Consider the following 22,316-nt stretch of genomic DNA (forward strand, 5'->3'; position numbering starts at 1 on the left):
TTCATAAAGTTTACAAAACTGGATGTAAGTGTATCTGACGTATGTCTGACGTAAGCCTGGCGCATCTGACCATGGTGCCGAGCTGCGCAGAATGGCGTTTTCTCAGATAATTAATTTATACTGCTTTTTTTGTTTTTGGCACATAAGCGCTCATGCTCTGAATGGCTCTATTGGCTTATTATTTCTACATTTCCTCTGTGCTTTCCCATCATGTATTTATATCATCAGTAAAGGCTGTTATTTATATTCCCCTGGGACACGACAATAAGCTTCAGTCTAGATACAACTATTCACACTGCAGAGCTCTGTCCTATAAATAAATCCATATTCTGATGATATACATACATGGCTTTAGAGCACAGAAAGCTAACCGAACTAAGGGACTGATTCGGCATGCATCGCAATTGAGATCGCAGCTCCGTAATCGCACGAAATGCTACTGCGCAAATAATGTAAGGTCTGCCACCGCTCAGCCAGCATAGAGACACCCACTGCTGCTCTCTCACATCCGTAGTACCTCTCAGTCCTGCGTAAACATCGGTAACATCGAGTAACATCGGCCCGTCACACACAATCACAGCAGCTCTGACCTGTCTCAGAAATTGCAAGTCTCGTCGCACGCAGTGAGTACTCAGGCTAATGTATGCACGCCCATGAAACGGCGTTCAAACGGACAGGCACGTCTGCGTTTTTCCGACCACTGCCCCGCCACCACCCCCAAACGCTCACGGACTGTCACGCACTCTGCGATGAAATTCCTGTGTGCAATGCTATCGCTGCGCATGTGCAGTACGCACCATCGGCCGGTCTGCGTACACGTTTGCAATTGCGATCCATGCTGAATGAGGCCCTAAGGAAATAAGGGAACATATAAATAAGGGAACTGTTACTGTTATTTTATGTACATGTCCTTTACTCCAATATACTCTGGCTGGCTGGGAAAAAAAAACAAAGAGAAAAAACACATAAGGGAGTATATTTACTAAAGTGCGGGTTTTTAGAAGTAGAGATGTTGCCCATAGCAACCAATCCGATTCTAGCTATTATCTTCTATAAGGTGCTAGATAAATGTTAAGTAGAATCTGATTGGTTGCTATGGGCAACATCTCCACTTAAAAAAAACATCGCACTTTAGTAAATATACTCCAAAGGCTAAGGCCCTGATTCAGACCCGCTCGCGCTGCCGCAGGCAGCTCGCAGGGTCTGTGGGTGTTTTTTTTTTTGTCTCCAGCCCACTCGCAAAGCTGTGGGTGTCAACCCACAGCTTGTGCGAGAGGGCTGGAGACTGTCGCGATTATCGCGACCATCGGGCTTCCGACGAGACCCTGGGGTAGGGTCTTGGCTGCCGCAAGGCCGAGTGGACTCCCTGCTCTAATATAGCAGGAAGTCCACTACTGACATCACTAGTGATGTCAGTAGGTCCTCCCACAAACGCCAGGCGTTCCTAAGGGAATGCCTGCGTTTGTGCAGCCACCCCCTACCAGCCTACAAAACGGGGCGAGCTGTCACTCACTATCAACAGCCGCCCCGTCTCGTAGCGAGCCTCATAGTGACTGAAGTTCAGTCGCTCGGCGGGGCTCGCGCACGCCGGACGCGGCGCATGCGCAGTGGCCAAACATCGTGCTACTTGCGAGCGCTGTGCACTCACGAGCGGCTTTGAATCAGGCCCTAAATACAAAATTTTATAAAAGCGTTCTGCCCCCTCCCCCTGGTGACGTGTGGGGGTCCTATGACCAGGGGTGCCGAGAGGGGGGGGAGCGGATACAGATTACCGGGGCCCGGGCTTCCTGAGGGGCCCGGCGGGGGCCCGGGTCCGGCGACGCTCCCCCCCTCACAGCGTGTGCTGAGCAGCAGCCACAGCAGTCTCCTATGCCTGTGCGGGGGAGCGATCACACTGATCGCGCCCCACCCTAGCTTTGCGCCGGGCTGAGGGGGCGCCGGGCTGAGGCGGCGCTTCGCGGTGCTGCAAATCTTTTTTTTTTCTCGGCTAGGGGGCGTGGCCACGCCTTCCCAATTAGGCCACGCCCCCTATTACCGGGGCTCGCCACAGCTCTTGGCGGGCCTGCCTATGACGGGATGGGGACCTGATTTGCAGAGCAGCGCCCACCTTTTATTGGTCCAGCACACACTTTCCAACTCACCGACAGATTCATGTTCCAGAGACAGAATCACGTAGCGGGTGGTGGGCTCAACATTGGGTGTTATGTTCTGCAAATCTGGGAGATCTTATTTTTATCAGGGTGGAGGATGGCGGTCTCATGGGTGAGACCTCCAGAAATCAGATAAGGGGAGATGGGAGATTGAGTTTTGCAAACATTTTTTACATCTAGCATTCACCGTTAGCGTCATGTGAAGGTGAGGAGTCTGTGGGCTCAGTCCATGTCAATGTCTTGGGTGGGATTGACTCACTAAGAGATATGGTAACATGTCTAACAATTGCACTTGCATCTGTCTCCTTTTAACCAAAACTAAACACATGATGGCCACCACTCCCCAAACTACATAACGCCATGTGGTGGAACAAAAGGGAAGGGGTCTGCAGATTAATTTATTAACACATGATCACGGATGACATGCCAAATCCACATACCACATGATGTAACTCCTCACCAGAAGGAGGTTCCTTCTTGACCACTCTAAGGCCAAAACCCATAGATATCCTCTAGTGTCCACTTGTGAGTTTTTGAAAATCACGTACCACTACACCCATCAAACCCCACCTCAGATAAACTGCCAGCAGAGAGGCCATTACATACCCTAAATTGGCCTCTTTTCCCCAACAAAAACAAGGGTATCGCCATATTTATTGATAGTGCACCCAGTATTACAAATAAGCCGGGATGAGGCCCTCTTGATCCAGATGGCAGAGACCACAAGCATGATACAATCTAGCACATCTCTCTAACCTTGCTAATGTTCCTGATAGTAATGAGGTTGATTCCAAATCAAGTGTGGGATCATTTCTGACCAACTTTTTATGCTGCCACCTAGGAGCTGGCTATAAAGGGCTGCAACTATACATACATTAACAGCTAGATCCAGAAAACACACATAATACAAATGACTTGCCCCAACATGAACATCGTGACAGTGGTCATACCTGCAGAAGTCGGCAATCAACACTTCTCTATCTTCCCAAGCATGATCCGCAATAGTACCCAAGTTCCATCCGTGCGGATGACATGCACCTACAGTCAATTTATACATGATTCCCACCTGAATAGTCTCCATCCAAACTCAGTGGCAGCACCAATGCGGGATGAGTGCGTGCCAAATTGCAATGTATCAACATCTACCCTGCCCAGGCTGACCTGGCAAATTGGTGCCTAGAAAGTGGGAAAGGCTTCTTATAAGTAAGGAGAAAGCCAGTAGACTGAGGGCAGCTATGTAACATGGTACAGAGGTTGGAGAAAAGCCATGGGGGTGAGTTGGGTAGAGCATGTAACGTAATAATCTATTTTTCCCTAACTGATTTGTACTGGACCTCTAAATGAGAAAAGACAGGTGAGCACCACCTAATGATGCCTCCATCTCACTCCATCCCACCACCTAATGATCTCCAACCCACTATCCTGATGAGCCAATTAATTCAGCCACTCGCAGTGAGCCAAAGAGGTCCAAGGTGATGGCTCAGTTGTATGTAACAAAGCTACAACTGGAGGAAACAGATAATCCCACCTCAGATACAACTGAAGGCAAGAGATAATCCCACCTCAGATACAATTGAAGGCAAGAGATAATCCCACCTCAGATACAATTGAAGGCAAGAGATAATCCCACCTCAGATACAACTGGAGGCAACAGATGATAATCCCACCTAAAAGCTCAGGCTGTAGAGATGAGCTTCCTCCAACATTTCTGCCAGTAGACTCTACTTCTGTCACTACGCCGGAAGTCATATCCAGAGGAACTAATATATGTGTTTATTTGAGTGTTTTCCTTATTTCTGGGGATCTGTTTTGTTCACGGTTCCTTGTTCTAGTGCGCTGCTAAATGACTCTTTGTTTGCTCGTTTTGAAGGAATTTTCAACACTTGCCCTTCAATTGTTCGGCCTCAGCCTCCACTCTCTGCCTCCCCCAGTGCCAGAAAGGCTGCAGAGAGACTGGAGGCTGAACCGGCTTCATTTACCCTTTCAGGAACAAACTCACAGAGGGTCTCGGGAAACCACCCAGCGAGGAGAGAGAGGAGCAATGCCAGCTGAGACAGTCATCTTGTGAGGAGACGCAGGACCCCTCGGGTGACACGAAGTCCCAGAGAAGACAGTCACGCTTCCTGCTGAGCTGTAAGTCTTTATATTACATATATTATTGTATCTCAGCCCTATCTGTATATGCATATACCAGCGTTCATTTACTGCTTCGTACAAATCCTCCTGCAGCTCTTACTAAACAAATAGCCTGATCTTTGGGCCTGATTCAGAGCCGGACGCTATTTGCGAACGGTCGTTCAGAAAAAGGGGCCGGCCATTTAAATTGAGCGCTCGCTCTTTGCGGTCTGTTGACGCCTCTATGTCTGAGCGAGTGAATGAAATATGCGCTCACTATTTTGTAAAGACGCCCCCTGGCCGCTCGCATCCTACATCATCTCCGCTATTTATTTGATTAATCGAGTACATCGAAAGGCATCTGAACTGCTCGCAGTGCTTGTGGTTGGATTTTCCTACCGCAATCATGCGAACAGTTCAGGCTAAGAAACAACCAAGTGACGTGGGCGATGACGCTGCTTTGTTAAATATGCAGACCCTTAAAACGCCCGTTTTGACTTTTTGGCACGCCTGCGTTCGGATCTCCACTCCCCGTTTTCAAGCACCTTCCCCTGTTACCACCCACAAACGCCTCATTCTGTCACTCAAATTAGCAGGCATTCGCTATTTTGCGGGGCACACAATTTCCAACCGCAATGACTGGTTCGCGCATGTGTATTACAACCCATACGCATGCGCAGTTGTGCGAATGAGCGGCCGCTTACGAGCGGCTCTGAATCAGGCCCTTTGTTTCTTCCTACTGTTCTTTTCGGTCAATGGGCCCGATTCAGCAAGGATCGCAAGGAAGCATTTGCACGTACATGGCCGCTGCGAGAATATACTAATGAATGCATACGCTCGACAATCGCAACACAAGATGCAGACTTCCAGCACTACATAAAGCCAGCCCACCTCCCTTTACACTATGGCCCTGATTCAGAGCCGGACGCTCTGACCAGAGCGCTCGCTCTGAATCAGCGCCCACCTCCATTAAAATGGAGCGTCCTCCTGGACGCTCGTATAGCTGTGGGTCACCACCCACAGCATATACGAGCGTCCAACAAGATGGTCGCGATGGTCTTGACCATCGCGACCATCGGACTTGCGAGAGAAACCCTGTAGTCGGGTTTCTCAACCGCAAGGCCAGGAGTGATTTTGGCTCTATCAGAGCCAAAATCACTCCCACTGACATCACTGACATCACTAGGGCCGGCTTCAGACGGTAGGCGTTCCCATCACTAGGGCCGGCTTCAGACGGTAGGCGTTCCCATAGGAACGCCTCCGTCTGGCAGGCACGCCCCCGGAACGCCCACCAAAGGGAGCGTGCTGTCAATCAACATCGACAGCACGCCCCCTTTGGTGCGAGACCCAGAGCGATGGAAAGTCCTTCGCTCGCCGGGTCTCGCGCATGCGCGCGACGGAGCTTCCTCCTTCGTGCGCATGCGCAGTGGGGAACATCGACCCACTTGCGAGCGGACTGCCGCTCGCGAGTGGGTCTGAATGACCCCCTATGCTTGATCAGTATGCAGGCTTGCGAAAACATCGGTTACACAGAGAACCATCGAACCCATATGCACAACTTTGGAAGCCCTAACCATCCGCAGGATTGTGGCAGCTTCCGGCGTACATTGAGACGTACGGCACGAGCTTAACTATGCACGCTCTATAACGCCGTTCAAACGCACAGAAACGCCTGATTTCACACGACCACCACCCACAAACGGCACTTCCTGTCAATCAACATCGGAGGTCTCTCCGTGCTAACTGCGTGTGCCCTGCGATTCCTTACTTGATCGCAATGACTGGTTCGTGCACGCGCATTGAGATGCACGTGCAGGGATGCAACATCGGCCAACTGCGAGCGAATTCTTACTTGCGATCCTCGCTGAATCAGGCCCTATGTCTTTATATCATCAGGCTGAGCTGTTTATTGTCATTGCCTTTGGAGATACGACACAGCTCAGGGTATGAGATGCGACTGTAAGCTCAGATGAAACTTGTGTCATGTCATCTATAGACAATAAGAATACAAAAACAGTTGTACAAATAGAAAACCCCTTTAAATGATGCAGATACAGACAATATCTGGAAGATGGCATAGGGAATAATAGGGGTCTAGTTACTAAGCAGTGTTAGGAGACAAGAGTGAAAAGTGATTAGGAAGTGATAAGGTGCCAGCCAATCAGCTCCCACCTGCCATCTCACAGGCTGTGTTTGAAAAATGACAGTTGGGAGCTGATTGGCTGGCACCTTATCACTTTTCACTCTGGGCCTAATTCAGACTTGCTCGCAAGCGGGTCGATGTTAGCCAAGTGTGCATGCGCACGATGGAGGCGGCTCTCCGTCGTGCGCATGCGCGAGACCTGGATAGCGACAGGCAAGCCGTCGCTATGGGTCTCGCTACAAAGGGGGCGTGCTGTCGATGGTGACAGCACGCCCCCTTTGGTGGGCGTACCGGGGGAGTGGTTGCTCAGACAGAGGCGTTCCCATGGGAACGCCTACCGTCTGAGGCCGGCCCCACTGACATCACAAGTGATGTCAGTGGGAGTCCTCTCGGCTCTGAGCCGAAAGCTCTCCAGGGCTTGCGGCAACGAGACCCTACCACAACGGTCTCGTCCAGGGGCAGATTAACAATGTGGCCTCCACATAAAAATAGGCCCATTGTCATGACAACATGATGTTGACTGGCCATCTGCTGTCCACACGGTCAGCCATAAATCATAAGTAGTAAATTTCTTTTTACCTCACAAAATGAAGGATTTTTTTTCCTTTACATATTTAGGGAGACATTGGAGCAGAAAGTATAGGAGGTACACGCCCACATGGCACTGGATACACCCACACAGCACTGGTCACGCCTCCTCTGCTTCTCATAATAGGCCCTTGGTCATTTTCAGCTCCAGGCCCATGTGGCCATCAATCCGGCCCTGGTCTCGTCGCAAGCCGATGGTCGTTATGGTCTTGACCATCGCGACCATCTTTTTGGCTGCTCACTATAGCTGTGGGTGGTCACCCACAGCTATGCGAGCGGCCAGGAGGCCGCTCAAAAAAAACAGAGGGACGGCCCTGATTCAGAGCGAGCGCTCTGTCAGCGCGTCCGGCTCTGAATCAGGGCCTCTGTCTCCTAACACTGCTTAGTAAATAGACCCCATAGACTGATATGCTGTAGGTCAGGATTCTCCAAACAGATGAGTTCTAGACTGGGGAGGAGTCAAATGTCTCGCAAAACATTAAGCCTATAAATTAGGACTGAGTAGAAAAATAGGAAATTGTGCCATGTTATATAAGTTAGAGGTACGTGTCTCACAACTGTCCTGATTTTCAGGGACTGTCCCGCCATCATGTAGAGCAGGATATTCGGTCATGATTTCAGGACAGCTAGGTCCTTGTGCCAAACTGAAAGGGTCTTTGTAGGGTAAGGGGCGAGGAACAGCCCTTGGAAGCACTGGGCGTAATGTAGTAAATTTGTAACCACTGCTCCATGTTAGGGGTTATAGAGGAACCATCTCTCCTCCTGAGCTGCTAATATCTGCTACAGTAACATTGCTGCCGTCTTCCCTCCAGCCATCTTGTATCAGGAATACAGTGATGTGGCCATTAATCGGGAGCTCCAGAGACAGAAGCGGGAAGATACCACCAGCGAGGACGATGACGTGTCATCCAGTCCGAGGAGCAACCTGTCCCCCAGTAGCTCTTTCCGCTCCCAGCGCTCGTCCCGGGGGTCCACCTTCTCTCTATGGCAGGATATCCCGGATGTGAGAGGCAGCGGACTACTCAATACCCTGACCATTCAGGAGAGGAAACTACAAGAGGTCCAACACTACATGATATATTATAGCTACATTTAATCACACCCATAACTTACACATAGTGGGGGCAGCCATTTTGTGGGGTGAACTAATATCCATGTGGATACAATCAGCATCAGTAATGTGTGAGGAAGTTTGTTCATCCCACAAAATGGCTGCTTCCATTGTGTAGAGGACAGGTATACTGTAATAACTCCACTCTATGCACAGACAGAGAGGAGTAAACCTCTGTCTTACCTATCCCCAGCCCTGTGTCTCTGTGTCCTAGTGCGCCCTTCCCCCTGTTCACTGGCTTCATGTTTCCACAGGCCAAATTTGAGTTAGTGACCTCTGAAGCTTCCTACGTCAACAGCCTGTCTATAGTTGTGGACCATTTCCTCAACTCCCTGGAGCTGAGCGAGTGCCTTGGTGCCCAGGAGAAGCAGTGGCTATTCTCTAAACTGCCGGAAGTGAAGGACATCAGCGAGAGGTACGTTCAGGCACAGGTTTCATGTTTATTGCCCCTCCCATGGTCCATTGTGCTGTTCTACCGTCTGCCCGATGACCACAGGGTCCACCACCGAATGTCCATTCTTACTGTGATTAAACATGTTTGTGGACTTACTAGTGGCCATGCCAGTCCCAAACACGTCCATATGCCCCATACGCAGCAGAGGTTTTGCTCCACTGAACGTAAGGCTAGAAGATGCCGCTTGCAACGCACATAAAAGTGTGACGGTTCCTCAAAAGTGATTGTTGTTCCTGGGTGGTGGCTACTATCGCACGCAAAAAAGGTCCGTTCAGTGAGCACGTTACGGGAGTGTTGCAGGCGTGTCAATGTGGCTGCATACACAGACGCACAACCGCAGCTATGGTCAGACGGGGACACTGCATCTACAATAGGACTGGTGCAAGTTACATGGTACAACCAATGGTGGCGTATAAGGAGGCACCAGTCAGTATTACAGCGGGCACAGACGCTGACAGTGGGCGTCTCAGTCCTTGCACATTTGGCCGCACAGACGTACACAAGGGATGGAGTTGGTAGCAGCATTTGCACAATCTCCCAGACGGGCGACGGCCATTAGACGCTTCTCCGTGAGACTCAGAATCCGGCCCTTGGTCCTGAGTGAGAAGAATATGACTGTGAAAAGGAGCCAGATTCTTTACCATACTGTAGTCTCCTGTCTCAGATAGAGGACGCCTCCCCTCCCCCTAATTATACAGTCTGCCGGAGCACATCAATGCTCCACTACATGGCCAAGAGGTGAGACACCAGCCTGGAAATCTCGCTCTCCTGTTTGCTGTTAAATATAAGGCAGGGAGTGTATATATCGCATCTGCTGGAATGTGGCGGGAAACCGGGTCAGTAACACAGACTTGTAAAATGTTTTACTGTAAGCGAAGGGAAATCCCGTCCGCATCTTCCATATTGACACACTCCAATGTGTAATTGGGCAAAATTAATTTTGCTTCCAACCTACTTGTGAGCTGACATCAGTCAAATCAATTCAGTATAAAACAAAGTATCTGGGAACAATGTTAGCTTTCTCTACTTTGTGGAAACAATGTTGCTGCACTGTGAAGCATTGGATCATTTTAAATCTTGTTTTAAAGAGCAAAATATCATAAAATTGTTTTATAACAACCATGTGATATAGGTAATATCAGAATAATTAGTGAGTTCTGATGTTATCACTGCAGGTATAAGGAGCAATGCGCTCCCTACAGTGACTGCGGATATTAGAAGCCATCTTGGAGTCCCAGGAGGGGTACATAGACCTATTAATAATAATGGTAGCATGTGAATTATTGGGGGGCCTTTTCCTTTAACCCTTATTATCTGCTCCTCACCGGCAGGTTCCTGGCAGACCTGGAAGAGAGACTGGAGGAAGATATCTTACGGTTCGATGTCTGTGATATCGTCTTACGTCACTGTCCGGAGCTGCGCAGAGTTTATCTTCCTTATGTCACCAACCAGGCTTATCAAGAACAGACCTACCAGCGGCTGCTGTAAGCATTCTAATAGCAGAAAGTGTATATTAGGGTCAGTCATGGATTGTGGGGTACGTACAGCGTGTCTAGCGCAGCAAGGCTCAATTATAGCACACGTGATGTTACAGAGCACCCCTTTTTTGGTGGAAGTGCATGGATTTCAAGACAAGACAAGGATCTCTGATACTGGTCTTCATAAGATCTCTGATACTGGTCTTCATAAGATCTCTGATACTGGTCTTGGTGGGATCTTGGATAATGGTCTCTGAGTTTCGGTGGGATCTCTGTTCTTGGTCTTTGTGGGATCTCTGATACTGGTATCTGTGGGATCTTTGAAACTGGTCTTGGTTGTATACCTGATACTGGTATCTGTAGGATCTCTGATACTGGTCTCAGTTGGATATCTGATACTGGTCTCGGTTGGATATCTGATACTGGCCTCGATTGTATATCTGATACTGGTCTCGGTTGGATCTCTGATACTGGTCTTGTGGTATCTCTGAAACGGGTCATGGTAGTATCTCTGATATTGGTTTCACTGCAATCTCCAAGACTAGTCTCTGCGAGATCTCTGATGTTGAACTTGGTGGGATCTCTGATACTGTCTAGGTGGGATTTCTGATACTTTTCTCAGTGCGATCTCTCAGACTGGTCTCGATGGTATCTCTCATGCTGGTCTCAATGGGATCTCTGATATTGGTCTCATGGGATTTCTGGTCTCTGATACTGGTCTTGGTGGGATCTCGAAGACTGGTCTTGGTGGGATATCTGATACTGGTCTCGTTGTGGCTATGTGTCTGGATGACAGATCTGCGTTACAGTATGTTATATAGTCCTGACCTGTCCTACCTCTGTTGTCCCACCAGACAGGAGAATACTCGATTCCGAGGAGTTCTGGCCAAACTGGAGGAGGATCAGGTGTGTCAACGTCTCCCTCTCACATCCTTCCTCATTCTTCCCTTCCAAAGGATCATGCGCCTGAAGATGCTGGTGGAGGTACGGTATCTCATTCTTGTCATGGGCAGCTTTATATATGGCCATCATAGAGGCTTATTACATCCACAGAGGTGTTGCACAGTGAGTGCCCTTCAACTGCATAGCACACGTCCCACGCTTCTGCCCCACCACACATCACAGGCCAGAGTGACCTGTCACACAGTCCGAGCAACAAGATAGACCATGACTAGCCACCCATAATGCTGGCAAAACTGCTAGGAATCTCCCTTACAGAAAAACGAATTCAGGTCAGTGGGACCACTCTCTGCTTCCACCCCTGGTCCCTCACTGAAGAACTCAGCCAGCCTGGACTGTGGTGTCAGTAACATTTCCCTGAACACACCCTCAAATCAAGTAGAGCAGTAAATCTATATCCATTTGTCACCAGTTAATGTCATCAGTATCCCTGTAATGAATATACCGGACCTTGTTAGAAAGGTGTTCCCCGGATAATTTTCTGCCCCAGTGCCACAGAGACCATACAATGAGTTACGTGTGGCAATCCCGCCCTTCGCCACTTGGTGTCACCTATATTTCCCTTGCATTAGACCAGGCTGGATAATGATGAGCTTTCTATCTCCACAGAACATCCTGAAACACACGGCCCCGGGGTCCCACAATGAAGAGACGGCCAGCCAGGCTTTCACTGAGCTTAAGAAGGTAACGTGGAGGCAATCAGGGTTATGTCTGCTAAGCAGCGCTAAGCTGTAGGGGGCAACACAATCAGATGACAATACAAGAGCCACAAGTCCACAATTCAATACAGCAACAAAAAAATAAAAAGGACATTCTAAAAACTTTTTAATGCTGGTAATTCCCACAGCACAACTTCCCGAGGAAACCATGGTGTAAGGTAACCATGAATGAGGCTTAGGAGTACACGACACCCATGAACAGACTCATTCACATGTAAAATAGTTATAAGGGTAGAAACGGTAATTTCAGACTTTTCGTAGAACAATGTGGAAATGCGGAAGTCATTTTTCCCTGGGTTACAGCTTTTCCTCGTCCTTTCTTGCTCACAAGGAGCGGATACAGGGTTGCACGCAATTCCTCCACATTGCTAGCTTGGAAATAAATACTGATCTTTGCCTTTATTCAGATTTGGCTGCATCTATACCGATATACATCAGCCGTCATCACTACCAACGCACATTTGCGCCAGTCCTATTCTTGGTACATTCTCGCCGCTAAATACGGATGTGTCCTTCTAAATCCTTGCCAATCACGCTGCAAATGGGCACATGTATCATGCAATACAATTAGCCGTGGCCGTGTGCGCCACAGTACGCCATGCCCGGCGGTGCGTTCACACCATGCAATCCTGTGGGGTTGCGCGTGCGAACGCAGCACGCATACCCGATTGCGTGCGCAGGACTCACGCTATGCGCGGCACGAATTTGCTGCACTAGCTGGACATATCTGTAGACTGCAATTCCTTCCTCGTTGAGCAGACGGATCGCGTCACATACATGCAGACTCCCTGTCGCCGACTAGTTGCACCCATTAAGATACGGCTGGCTTGCGTAGGCCAGTAAAACGAACCTAGTGGCACAAGGTTGCCCTGGTGCATGCCCAGCTGCTAGAAATAATAAAATCGATAAGTGGATTTGCATGTAACTCTGGAACAGCCCCAGTGTGCGGGATTGATACCAGACACTACAGCTTATCCACAGGGATGATACTATCAGCGATCCAGCACATTTGTGATACTAGGTGGTGGATATTATATTAAGCAGAGTTATTACATTTCCAGCAGCAAAAGCCGCAGAGCAGCAGAACCAAGGCAGAGCGTTTTACTACTGGGGTATCGTAATGGGGGGGAACCCAACCCCCAACAGCCCCTAAACATGGGCCTAAAACAAGGCAGTCTGTGACAGAGGCTTTGTTGGGGTGAATAAAGTGGGGTTACCTTGGGAACTCCCTTTGTTACCTGGCTGTCTCTTACAGCACAGTGACCTCTCTTCAGGAGCAGAAGCCATAGAATAATCGGCATTAGAGAAGGCAGATTAGCACTTGCTGACATATCCAGGGGCTGTATGGTTACTGCTCTGAATTGCTGCACACCTGTGATATTATCAATAGGTTATTAAGTGAAATGTTACCAGTAAGCAGAGTTACTATATATGTCAGCAATTTCTCCACGTCATAACCTTTTGCTTTTATTATCAGACGATAATCTGTCCTGTGAGAAGCAGGTTCCGGTCACAGTATTACTGGAATCCGGGAGTCTTTGTCTCTGTGTATACACTGTTCTGTATACATAGTGTCTACAATAAAAGTGACAGATATGTGGTATATGACACGTGGGTGTGATTGTATTGGGGAGGGGGGATGTTGGTGACAGAGATCAGAGGGAGCCATGAACCCACCGGGACAGCTGTACGATATTCCCAGACGCACAGCGATCAGGGCTGAAACATAAACATCACAAACACTTCCCTAATACAGAAACCACCCGCTCTGGGGATATTAGTAACAAACAAAATACCTATTTCTAACACACATTTTGGACAATTTTTTTTTAGACTATTCATTTTCTTAATTTTGAACTTTAGCTAAAACATATTAGACAAGATAAATAAAACTGGAATATAGACGAGTCCCCTTGGCGTAGGCTTCCCGTTTATCTCAACGTAAGAAGGGAAAAAGCTGCTTGGAATTTGGAAAACACCTGCACAGAGCTAGACAGAGAACCTCAGACAATTTATCAACATTCTAAAAGTTCCCCCCATTAAGTATCATTTTATATCATATAAAGCGGCAACACAAAATTACTTAGGTTATCAATTTATCTAAAGTTTGTTTCTGGGACAGCGGCTCCGGCAACAGCCAGTCCTGTGATAGAGTAAGTAGGTGCATACATACGGAACGATATATCGTTACGATATGAAAGATATTGTCCATAGGGCATGCATGCAGGCCAATCTGGACGATATCGTTTTCTATATGGGAGAACGATCGTTGGTCGTTCATCGTTGGTGAAATCTTTGGTGTGCGGATGAACAATATCGTTCATCCAGCAGACCAGGAATTTCAAGGGAGATCGTTCTGCGATATCGTTCGCTGAACAGATTGTCCCGTGAGTACCCAGCTTTTCAGCTATTGAGGACCTGCCAAGAATAGAGAATTGGGGAAGCGGATGGTAATTATTTATTTCTAATTTTATTTCTTAGACATAATCTCACCCAAAATGACATTTTCTGCTTTGAGCGGAGTTATCCTTAAAAGAAAATACTTCTGGTATATAGATAAATTCAGAGTGCACTTTCAATGCCTTGTAAACTTTTATAACCATCATTAAGTATTTTTTACAATTGCTGCCATGTTCCTATTCATTGTACAAATAGTAGAGGTGAGCAGACATTATATAGACATGAGTTTATGAGAGCCTCTATGGTGCATGCAGGGTGTAACGGCCATCTCTTCTCGCACAGCTGGTGAAGGAGTGCAATGCCAGCGTACAGTCCATGAAAAGGACCGAGGAGTTAATTCACCTCAATAAAAAGATTCACTTTGAAAGTAAGGTGAGGACGGGTTAGTGCACGGTGGGGGGGTCTATATCAGACACCAGGCAGAAGCCCCAACTTACTGTGTCTCTGTTTCTCCTGCAGATTTTCCCTCTGATCTCCCAGTCACGCTGGCTGGTGAAACACGGGGAACTGGTAGAACTGGATATGCAGATTCCCAATGCTGCCGGCTCCCGCTTCAAGCTCAGCCCAAAGCCAGTGTATCTGCATCTGTTTAATGACTGCCTCCTGCTCTCCAGGAAGAAAGAGTGAGTGTGCCACTGTTGGTGCTGGTGGGACAGCCACTGTTGGGACTGATGGTGTTGGGACTCTTGCTGGTGGGATTGGCCCCCGTAGAATTGGCTCTGATGGTATTGGCCCTGTAGGACTGGCTCTAGTAAAACTGGCACTGGTGGGATTAGTGCTGGTGGCATAATTCGCACCACTGGGATTTAAAATAATGCGCCTAGTTCTGGTGAGACTCACCGGTGTACTGGAACTAGTAGAACTGCCACTGGGGGGATTGGTGAATGTAGGGTTGGCACTGGTGTGTTTGACCATGGTAGGACTGGCACCTGGGGAAGTAGCACATATTGGGATTGGTGCTGGTGGAACTGACCACGGTAGGAGAGGCAATGCTGGGATTTATGCTGGTGGGAATGATGATGGTGAGATTGGCACCAGTGGGATTAGCACTGATAGAACTGGTACCACTGGGATTTATACTGTGAAATTGATGCTGGTGCACACTGGTGGTACTGGCACTGCTAGAGCTAACATTGTTGGGATTGATGTTTAGAAGAGTTGACACTGGTGGGACTGACACTTGTGGGAGTTGCACTGGTAGGACTGACACTGGTGGAATTGGTGCTGGTGGGTCTGGCCACGGTAGTAGTGGCACTTCTGGGATTTATTCAAGAGGGACTGGCACTGGTGGTGTTGGCATGAAATGGTTTATTAAACTTTTGCTGACGATCTCGGGCCTCAGAGACTGGGTCGGTCATCTGTGAAGCTCTTATGTCCGACGAGCCCGGCAATCGCTATATGCATTAGTATATGACCCCGCCAGATATTAACGATGAGGCCACGTCTGGTTGTCAGGTGAACAGTTAGAACAGCTCCCAGCATTGTCCTGTATCCAAGCAGAAGTCTGATCGCTGACGTAACGCTCCGTCTCGCAGTCCCCTACAGAGCTTAGGTCCAGGTTGCTAAGCAACAGCCCTCTGCTAAAAATACCGGAAAATCGAGATAGAATCCAGGGCACGATTCTGTTTCATGTTCATCTCTCAGGAGACAGATCTCCAGACAGGGGTCAGGCAGCGATGACAACCAGCATCAGCAGCAGAAATGCCCGGGAGTGCCCATACACAATACGCTAACCAGGACATCAGTGACATCACCTGGCACCTCACAAAGCTGCCATCCCCCAGGCTCAGATATCCCATGCAACGTTCAGCAGAATATAAGTGGTGTCTTCATTCTTAAGTATAGAGCCATGACCCCGCCTCCTGCGCAGCTATGTCCATGCTATGACCCAAACTACATACGCTGTGCTAGGTGCAGGAGATCCGCCAGACCGAGGCTTCCCTTCCCCGTATGCACAACTCAGAATCACACATAAGCTTTTGAAATACACGCCCACAACACTCCGACAAGTCAGGGCGATTATGTGTGATCGCATTGTCCTATTCCATGGAAAGACAGATGCGTCCGACTCAGGACAGGACGGACCTAAGCATGTATGCGTATATTACCCCCTGTGTATGCGCTGCAGGCAAAAACTCGCTATTTGCTTACGTTCATAGAGATCTGCATTATTTATAGCACACTGTTATATATAAACCAATCCCTATGTGCTATGTGTTATTTACTATTTAAATATATTGTATATGTTTGTGTAGTGGCACTGGTCCGCATTTGGTGTTGTACGTCCATTGTTGTGGCGGAGTTCTAATTCTGTAGTACGTATGTACATCATGTATCGGGGGCAATAAATTAAGCGCGAGGGGTGCGAATCAGGTCCGGGTTGCCCTATGGGGTTGCGCACAGTTTTAAGCGAGTTTAAGCTGCCGTCAAGTTCGGCCGTTGTCACGATGACTCGCACCCGTGAGTGCAATACTTATAATTGGATTGACCCCAATGTACGTATTTGTTTGTGTTGTGTAACTTACTAATCATATGTAGTTTATGTTTATGTTGTAGTATATACTGTTGCTATATATTATGTTTGTGTTGTGTTTTTACTATCTATATATTGTATGTTTGTGTCAAGTTATTTACTTTTCCTTTTGCATTTGTTTGTGTTGTTAAATTTTTATTCCTGAATTGGATATGTTTTGTCGTGCTATTCTTATTCTTATATTATATATGTTTGTCTAGTGATATTTAGTATATTGTAAATTTGTGTTGTGTTATATTAATATATTAGGGCTGTAGTTAAGAGACCGATGACCTCTACCCTGACACTGGAATCCCAACAAGGGAGTTAAGATGGGGGTGTTAGGTTTAGGTCAGTTAGCGTGGTCAGCGTTAGGTTTTGGGGGGAAGGTTAGGCACCCCTAGGGGGGAGGCTTAGGGTCAGGCGCCACTGGGGGGGGTTAGGTTTAGGCACTAATGGGGGAGGGTTAGGTTTAGGCACGAAGGGGGGAGACTTAAGTTTAGGAACTAACGGGGAGGGTTAGGGTTCGGGGTGGGTTAGGCTTCAAGAAGGGAGGGTTAAGGGAAGAAGGGGGGAGGGTAAGTATACTTCGGGATAGCAACCATCGGGATGCCGCTGTCGGTACTGTGACAGGAGGCATCCCGACAGCCGGCATTACATACCCATTCCACATTTTGGATATGTTTGTCTTGTGTTATTTAATATTAATATATTGTATGTTTGTGCTGTGTTATTTACTATTCATATATTGCACAGTATATGTTTGTGTCATGTCACTGGCCCTCATTCAGAGCCGTACGCTCTGAGCAGAGCGCACGCTCTGAATGAGGGCCGGGCTCCATTTTCATGGAGCGTCCTCCTGGACGCTTGTATAGCTGTGGGTCACCACCCACAGGCTATACGAGCGTGCTTTGTGATGGCCGCGATGGTTGAGACCATCGCGACCATCGAAATTGCGAGCCGGAGCCTGCGGTTGAGGTTTTCAACCGCAAGCTCCGGAGTGATTTTGGCTCTATCAGAGCCAAAATCACTCCCACTGACATCACTAGTGATGTCAGTGGGCCGGCTTATGATGGGAGGCGTTCCCGTGGGAACGCCCCCGTCAGGGAGGCACGCCCCCGGCACGCCCACCAAAGGGGGCATGCTGTCAATCAACATTGACAGCACGCCCCCTTTGATCGGACACAACGAGCGAAGGACTTTCCTTCGCTCGTCGCGTCTGGCGCTCCCTCCGTCGTGCGCATGCTCAGTGCATAACATCGACCAACTTGCGAGCGGACAGCCGCTCGCGAGTGGGTCTGAATCAGGCCCACTGTTCATACATAGTTTCTGTTATAGGTTAATATTGTTTGTGTTGTGTTTTTTACTATTCATATATTGTACAGTATATGTTTGTGTCATGTTACTTACTATTCATATATAGTTTGTGTTGTGCTTTTTTACTATTGATATATTGTATGTGTCAAGTTGTTTACTTTTCCTATGTTGTATTTGTGTTGTGATATTTATTATTCCTGTATGTATATGTTTTTGTCATGTTGTTTATTATTCCTGTATGTATATGTTTTTGTCATGTTGTTTATTATTCCTGTATTGTATGTTTTTGTCATGTTGTTTATTATTCCTGTATTGTATATGTTAGTGTCATGTTGTGTTATTATTCCTACTAACTGAAGTACCCGGCGTTGATCAGGTTTAAATCTTCAAGTTATTAAGTTAGGCATCTCAGACCAATTGCCCCCCAGGTGAAAGTTTTGCCCAGCGTACACCAACCGGGACTCTAACCCCCCCTAATACCTGGCCAAAATCCAACTGGACCACCTCGTGTTGGTTTCATCCCAATGGGTGCAGGGGTCTCCGAATGCATAACTGGACAGAAAGACAGACCAATGATTTTTATATATCAGATACTGCATATGTTTGTACCTTGTTATTTAGTATTCGTATATTCTATATGTTTGTGTTATATTATTTGCACTCTGCAGGTTGGGGAGATTCGCCGTCTTCGCTCACGCCCAGGTGTGTGACCTGAAGGTAACAGATCTGAGCTGGAAACTACAGGAGGTGCCGGGTGAAGTGTTTCATGTTCAGCTGTGCCATGAGCAGAAACCCAAACACCAGATCCTGTTGCGAGCACAGAGCGAGTGAGTGTTGGGCATAACAATGGGTGGGGTGCAGTGATGGGGGTCACAGAGTTATGGCTGGTAGGCAGAATAATGACAGGAAAGAGCCAACAGAGCAGAGTAATGGCTGGGGTACAGTGATGAGGGCACAAAGTAATGTTCGGGGACAGAGTAATGGTGGACAGAGTAAGTGAGAGGCAGAGTAATGGGTGGGGTGGCAGAGTAATGACAGGACAGAGTGAGTGAGAGGAAGAGTAGGTGGGGGAGCAGAGTATTGACAGGACAGAGTGAGAGGAAGAGTAGGTGGGGGAGCAGAGTAATGACAGGACAGAGTGAGAGAGAGGCAAAGTAGGTGGGGGAGCAGAGTAATGACAGGACAGAGTGAGAGGAAGAGTAGGTGGGGGAGCAGAGTAATGACAGGACAGAGTGAGAGGAAGAGTAGGTGGGGGAGCAGAGTAATGACAGGACAGAGTGAGAGAGAGGCAAAGTAGGTGGGGGAGCAGAGTAATGACAGGACAGAGTGAGTGAGAGGAAGAGTAGGTAGGGTGGCAGAGTAATGACAGGACAGAGTGAGTGAGAGGAAGAGTAGGTGGGGGAGCAGAGTAATGACAGGACAGAGTGAGTGAGAGGAAGAGTAGGTGGGGGAGCAGAGTAATGACAGGACAGAGTAAGTGAGAGGCACAGTAATGGGTGGGGTGGCAGAGTAATGACAGGACAGAGTGAGTGAGAGGAAGAGTAGGTGGGGGAGCAGAGTAATGACAGGACAGAGTGAGTGAGAGGAAGAGTAGGTGGGGTGGCAGAGTAATGACAGGACAGAGTGAGTGAGAGGAAGAGTAGGTGGGGGAGCAGAGTAATGACAGGACAGAGTGAGTGAGAGGAAGAGTAGGTGGGGGAGCAGAGTAATGACAGGACAGAGTGAGAGGAAGAGTAGGTGGGGGAGCAGAGTAATGACAGGACAGAGTGAGAGGAAGAGTAGGTGGGGGAGCAGAGTAATGACAGGACAGAGTGAAAGAGAGGCAAAGTAGGTGGGGGAGCAGAGTAATGACAGGACAGAGTGTGAGAGGAAGAGTAGGTAGGGTGGCAGAGTAATGACAGGACAGAGTGAGTGAGAGGAAGAGTAGGTGGGGGAGCAGAGTAATGACAGGACAGAGTGAGTGAGAGGAAGAGTAGGTGGGGGAGCAGAGTAATGACAGGACAGAGTGAGAGAGAGGCAAAGTAGGTGGGGGAGCAGAGTAATGACAGGACAGAGTAAGTGAGAGGCACAGTAATGGGTGGGGTGGCAGAGTAATGACAGGACAGGGTGAGTGAGAGGAAGAGTAGGTGGGGGAGCAGAGTAATGACAGGACAGAGTGAGTGAGAGGAAGAGTAGGTGGGGTGGCAGAGTAATGACAGGACAGAGTGAGTGAGAGGAAGAGTAGGTGGGGGAGCAGAGTAATGACAGGACAGAGTGAGTGAGAGGAAGAGTAGGTGGGGGAGCAGAGTAATGACAGGACAGAGTGAGAGGAAGAGTAGGTGGGGGAGCAGAGTAATGACAGGACAGAGTGAGAGGAAGAGTAGGTGGGGGAGCAGAGTAATGACAGGACAGAGTGAGAGAGAGGCAAAGTAGGTGGGGGAGCAGAGTAATGACAGGACAGAGTAAGTGAGAGGCACAGTAATGGGTGGGGTGGCAGAGTAATGATAGGACAGAGTGAGTGAGAGGAAGAGTAGGTGGGGGAGCAGAGTAATGACAGGACAGAGTGAGTGAGAGGAAGAGTAGGTGGGGGAGCAGAGTAATGACAGGACAGAGTGAGTGAGAGGAAGAGTAGGTGGGGGAGCAGAGTAATGACAGGACAGAGTGAGTGAGAGGAAGAGTAGGTGGGGGAGCAGAGTAATGACAGGACAGAGTGAGTGAGAGGAAGAGGTAGGTGGGGGAGCAGAGTAATGACAGGACAGAGTGAGTGAGAGGAAGAGTAGGTGGGGAAGCAGAGTAATGGCAGGACATAATGAGTGAGAGACAAAGTAAGTGAGAAGTAGAGTAATGGCGATGGAGCAGAGTAATGGGTAGGGAAGTAGATTAATGGCAGAACAGAGCGAGTCAGAGGCAGCGTAATAGGAGGGGTGGCAGAGTAATGGCAGGACAGAGTGGGTGGTGGCAGAGTAATGGTGAGGAGCAGTAGAGTAATGGCAGGACAGAGTGAGTGGGGGCAGAGTAATGGTGAGGAGCAGTAGAGTAATGACAGGACAGAGTGAGTGGGGGCAGAGTAATGGTGAGGAGCAGTAGAGTAATGGCAGGACAGAGTGGGTGGCGGCAGAGTAATGGTGAGGAGCAGTAGAGTAATGACAGGATAGAGTGCGTGACGGCAGAGTAATAATGAGGAGCAGTAGAGTAATGGCAGGACAGAGTGAGTGTGGGACAGAGTAATAATAAGGAACAGTAGAGTAATGACAGGACAGAGTGAGTGAGGGCAGAGTAATGGTGAGGAGCAGTAGAGTAATGACAGGACAGAGTGAGTGTGGGACAGAGTAATAATGAGGAGCAGTAGAGTAATGGCAGGACAGAGTGAGTGTGGGACAGAGTAATAATAAGGAACAGTAGAGTAATGACAGGACAGAGTGAGTGGGGGCAGAGTAATGGTGAGGAGCAGTAGAGTAATGGCAGGACAGAGTGAGTGTGGGGCAGAGTAATGGTGTGGAGTAGTAGAGTAATGACAGGACAGAGTGAGTGGGGACAGAGTAATGGTGAGGAGCAGTAGAGTAATGACAGGACAGAGTGAGTGGCGGCAGAGTAATGATGAGGAGCAGTAGAGTAATGACAGGACAGAGTGGGTGGTGGCATAGTAATGGTGAGGAGCAGTAGAGTAATGACAGTACAGAGTGAGTGAGGGCAGAGTAATGGTGAGGAGCAGTAGAGTAATGGCAGGACAGAGTGAGTGTGGGACAGAGTAATAATGAGGAGCAGTAGAGTAATGGCAGGACAGAGTGAGTGTGGGGCAGAGTAATGATTAGGAGCAGTAGAGTAATGGCAGCACAGAGTGAGTGTGGGACAGAGTAATAATGAGGAGCAGTAGAGTAATGGCAGGACAGAGTGAGTGTGGGGCAGAGTAATGGTGAGGAGCAGTAGAGTAATGACAGGACAGAGTGAGTGTGGGACAGAGTAATAATGAGGAGCAGTAGAGTAATGGTAGGACAGAGTGACTGTGGGACAGAGTAATAATGAGGAGCAGTAGAGTAATGACAGGACAGAGTGAGTGGGGGCAGAGTAATGACAGGACAGAGTGAGTGGGGGCAGAGTAATGGTGAGGAGCAGTAGAGTAATGACAGGACAGAGTGAGTGGGGGCAGAATAATGGTGATGAGCAGTACAGTAATAGCAGTACAGAGTGGGTGGGGCAGAGTAATGGTGAGGAGCAGTAGAGTAATGACAGGACAGAGTGAGTGGGGGCAGAGTAATGGTGAGGAGCAGTAGAGTAATGACAGTACAGAGTGAGTGAGGGCAGAGTAATGGTGAGGAGCAGTAGAGTAATG

At 48.4% G+C, this 22,316-nt stretch overlaps 1 protein-coding gene across 4 annotated transcripts in view; it reads left to right on the top strand.

Annotated features, from left to right (window-relative positions):
• The window catches only part of ARHGEF19 (Rho guanine nucleotide exchange factor 19), a 93,258-nt gene that overhangs the window by 62,390 nt on the left and 8,552 nt on the right, over window positions 1–22,316 (top strand). For 3 of the 4 annotated variants that reach the window (XM_088463239.1, XM_088463238.1, XM_088463241.1), the window contains exons 5-13: window positions 4,138–4,283; window positions 7,809–8,056; window positions 8,362–8,522; window positions 9,893–10,045; window positions 10,894–11,023; window positions 11,609–11,683; window positions 14,461–14,550; window positions 14,638–14,801; window positions 18,676–18,834. In XM_088463239.1, the coding sequence (XP_088319365.1) occupies window positions 4,138–4,283; window positions 7,809–8,056; window positions 8,362–8,522; window positions 9,893–10,045; window positions 10,894–11,023; window positions 11,609–11,683; window positions 14,461–14,550; window positions 14,638–14,801; window positions 18,676–18,834 (1,326 nt within the window). Of the gene's footprint in view, window positions 1–4,137; window positions 4,284–7,808; window positions 8,057–8,361; window positions 8,523–9,892; window positions 10,046–10,893; window positions 11,024–11,608; window positions 11,684–14,460; window positions 14,551–14,637; window positions 14,802–18,675; window positions 18,835–22,316 lie in introns of those variants that run through there. The other variant, XM_088463242.1, reaches the window with a different exon arrangement.

The sequence above is a fragment of the Taudactylus pleione genome, unplaced genomic scaffold (genome assembly GCF_031769625.1).
Source record: "Taudactylus pleione unplaced genomic scaffold, aTauple2 ptg001334l, whole genome shotgun sequence".
In the NCBI taxonomy this organism is placed as follows: Eukaryota; Metazoa; Chordata; class Amphibia; order Anura; family Myobatrachidae; genus Taudactylus; species Taudactylus pleione.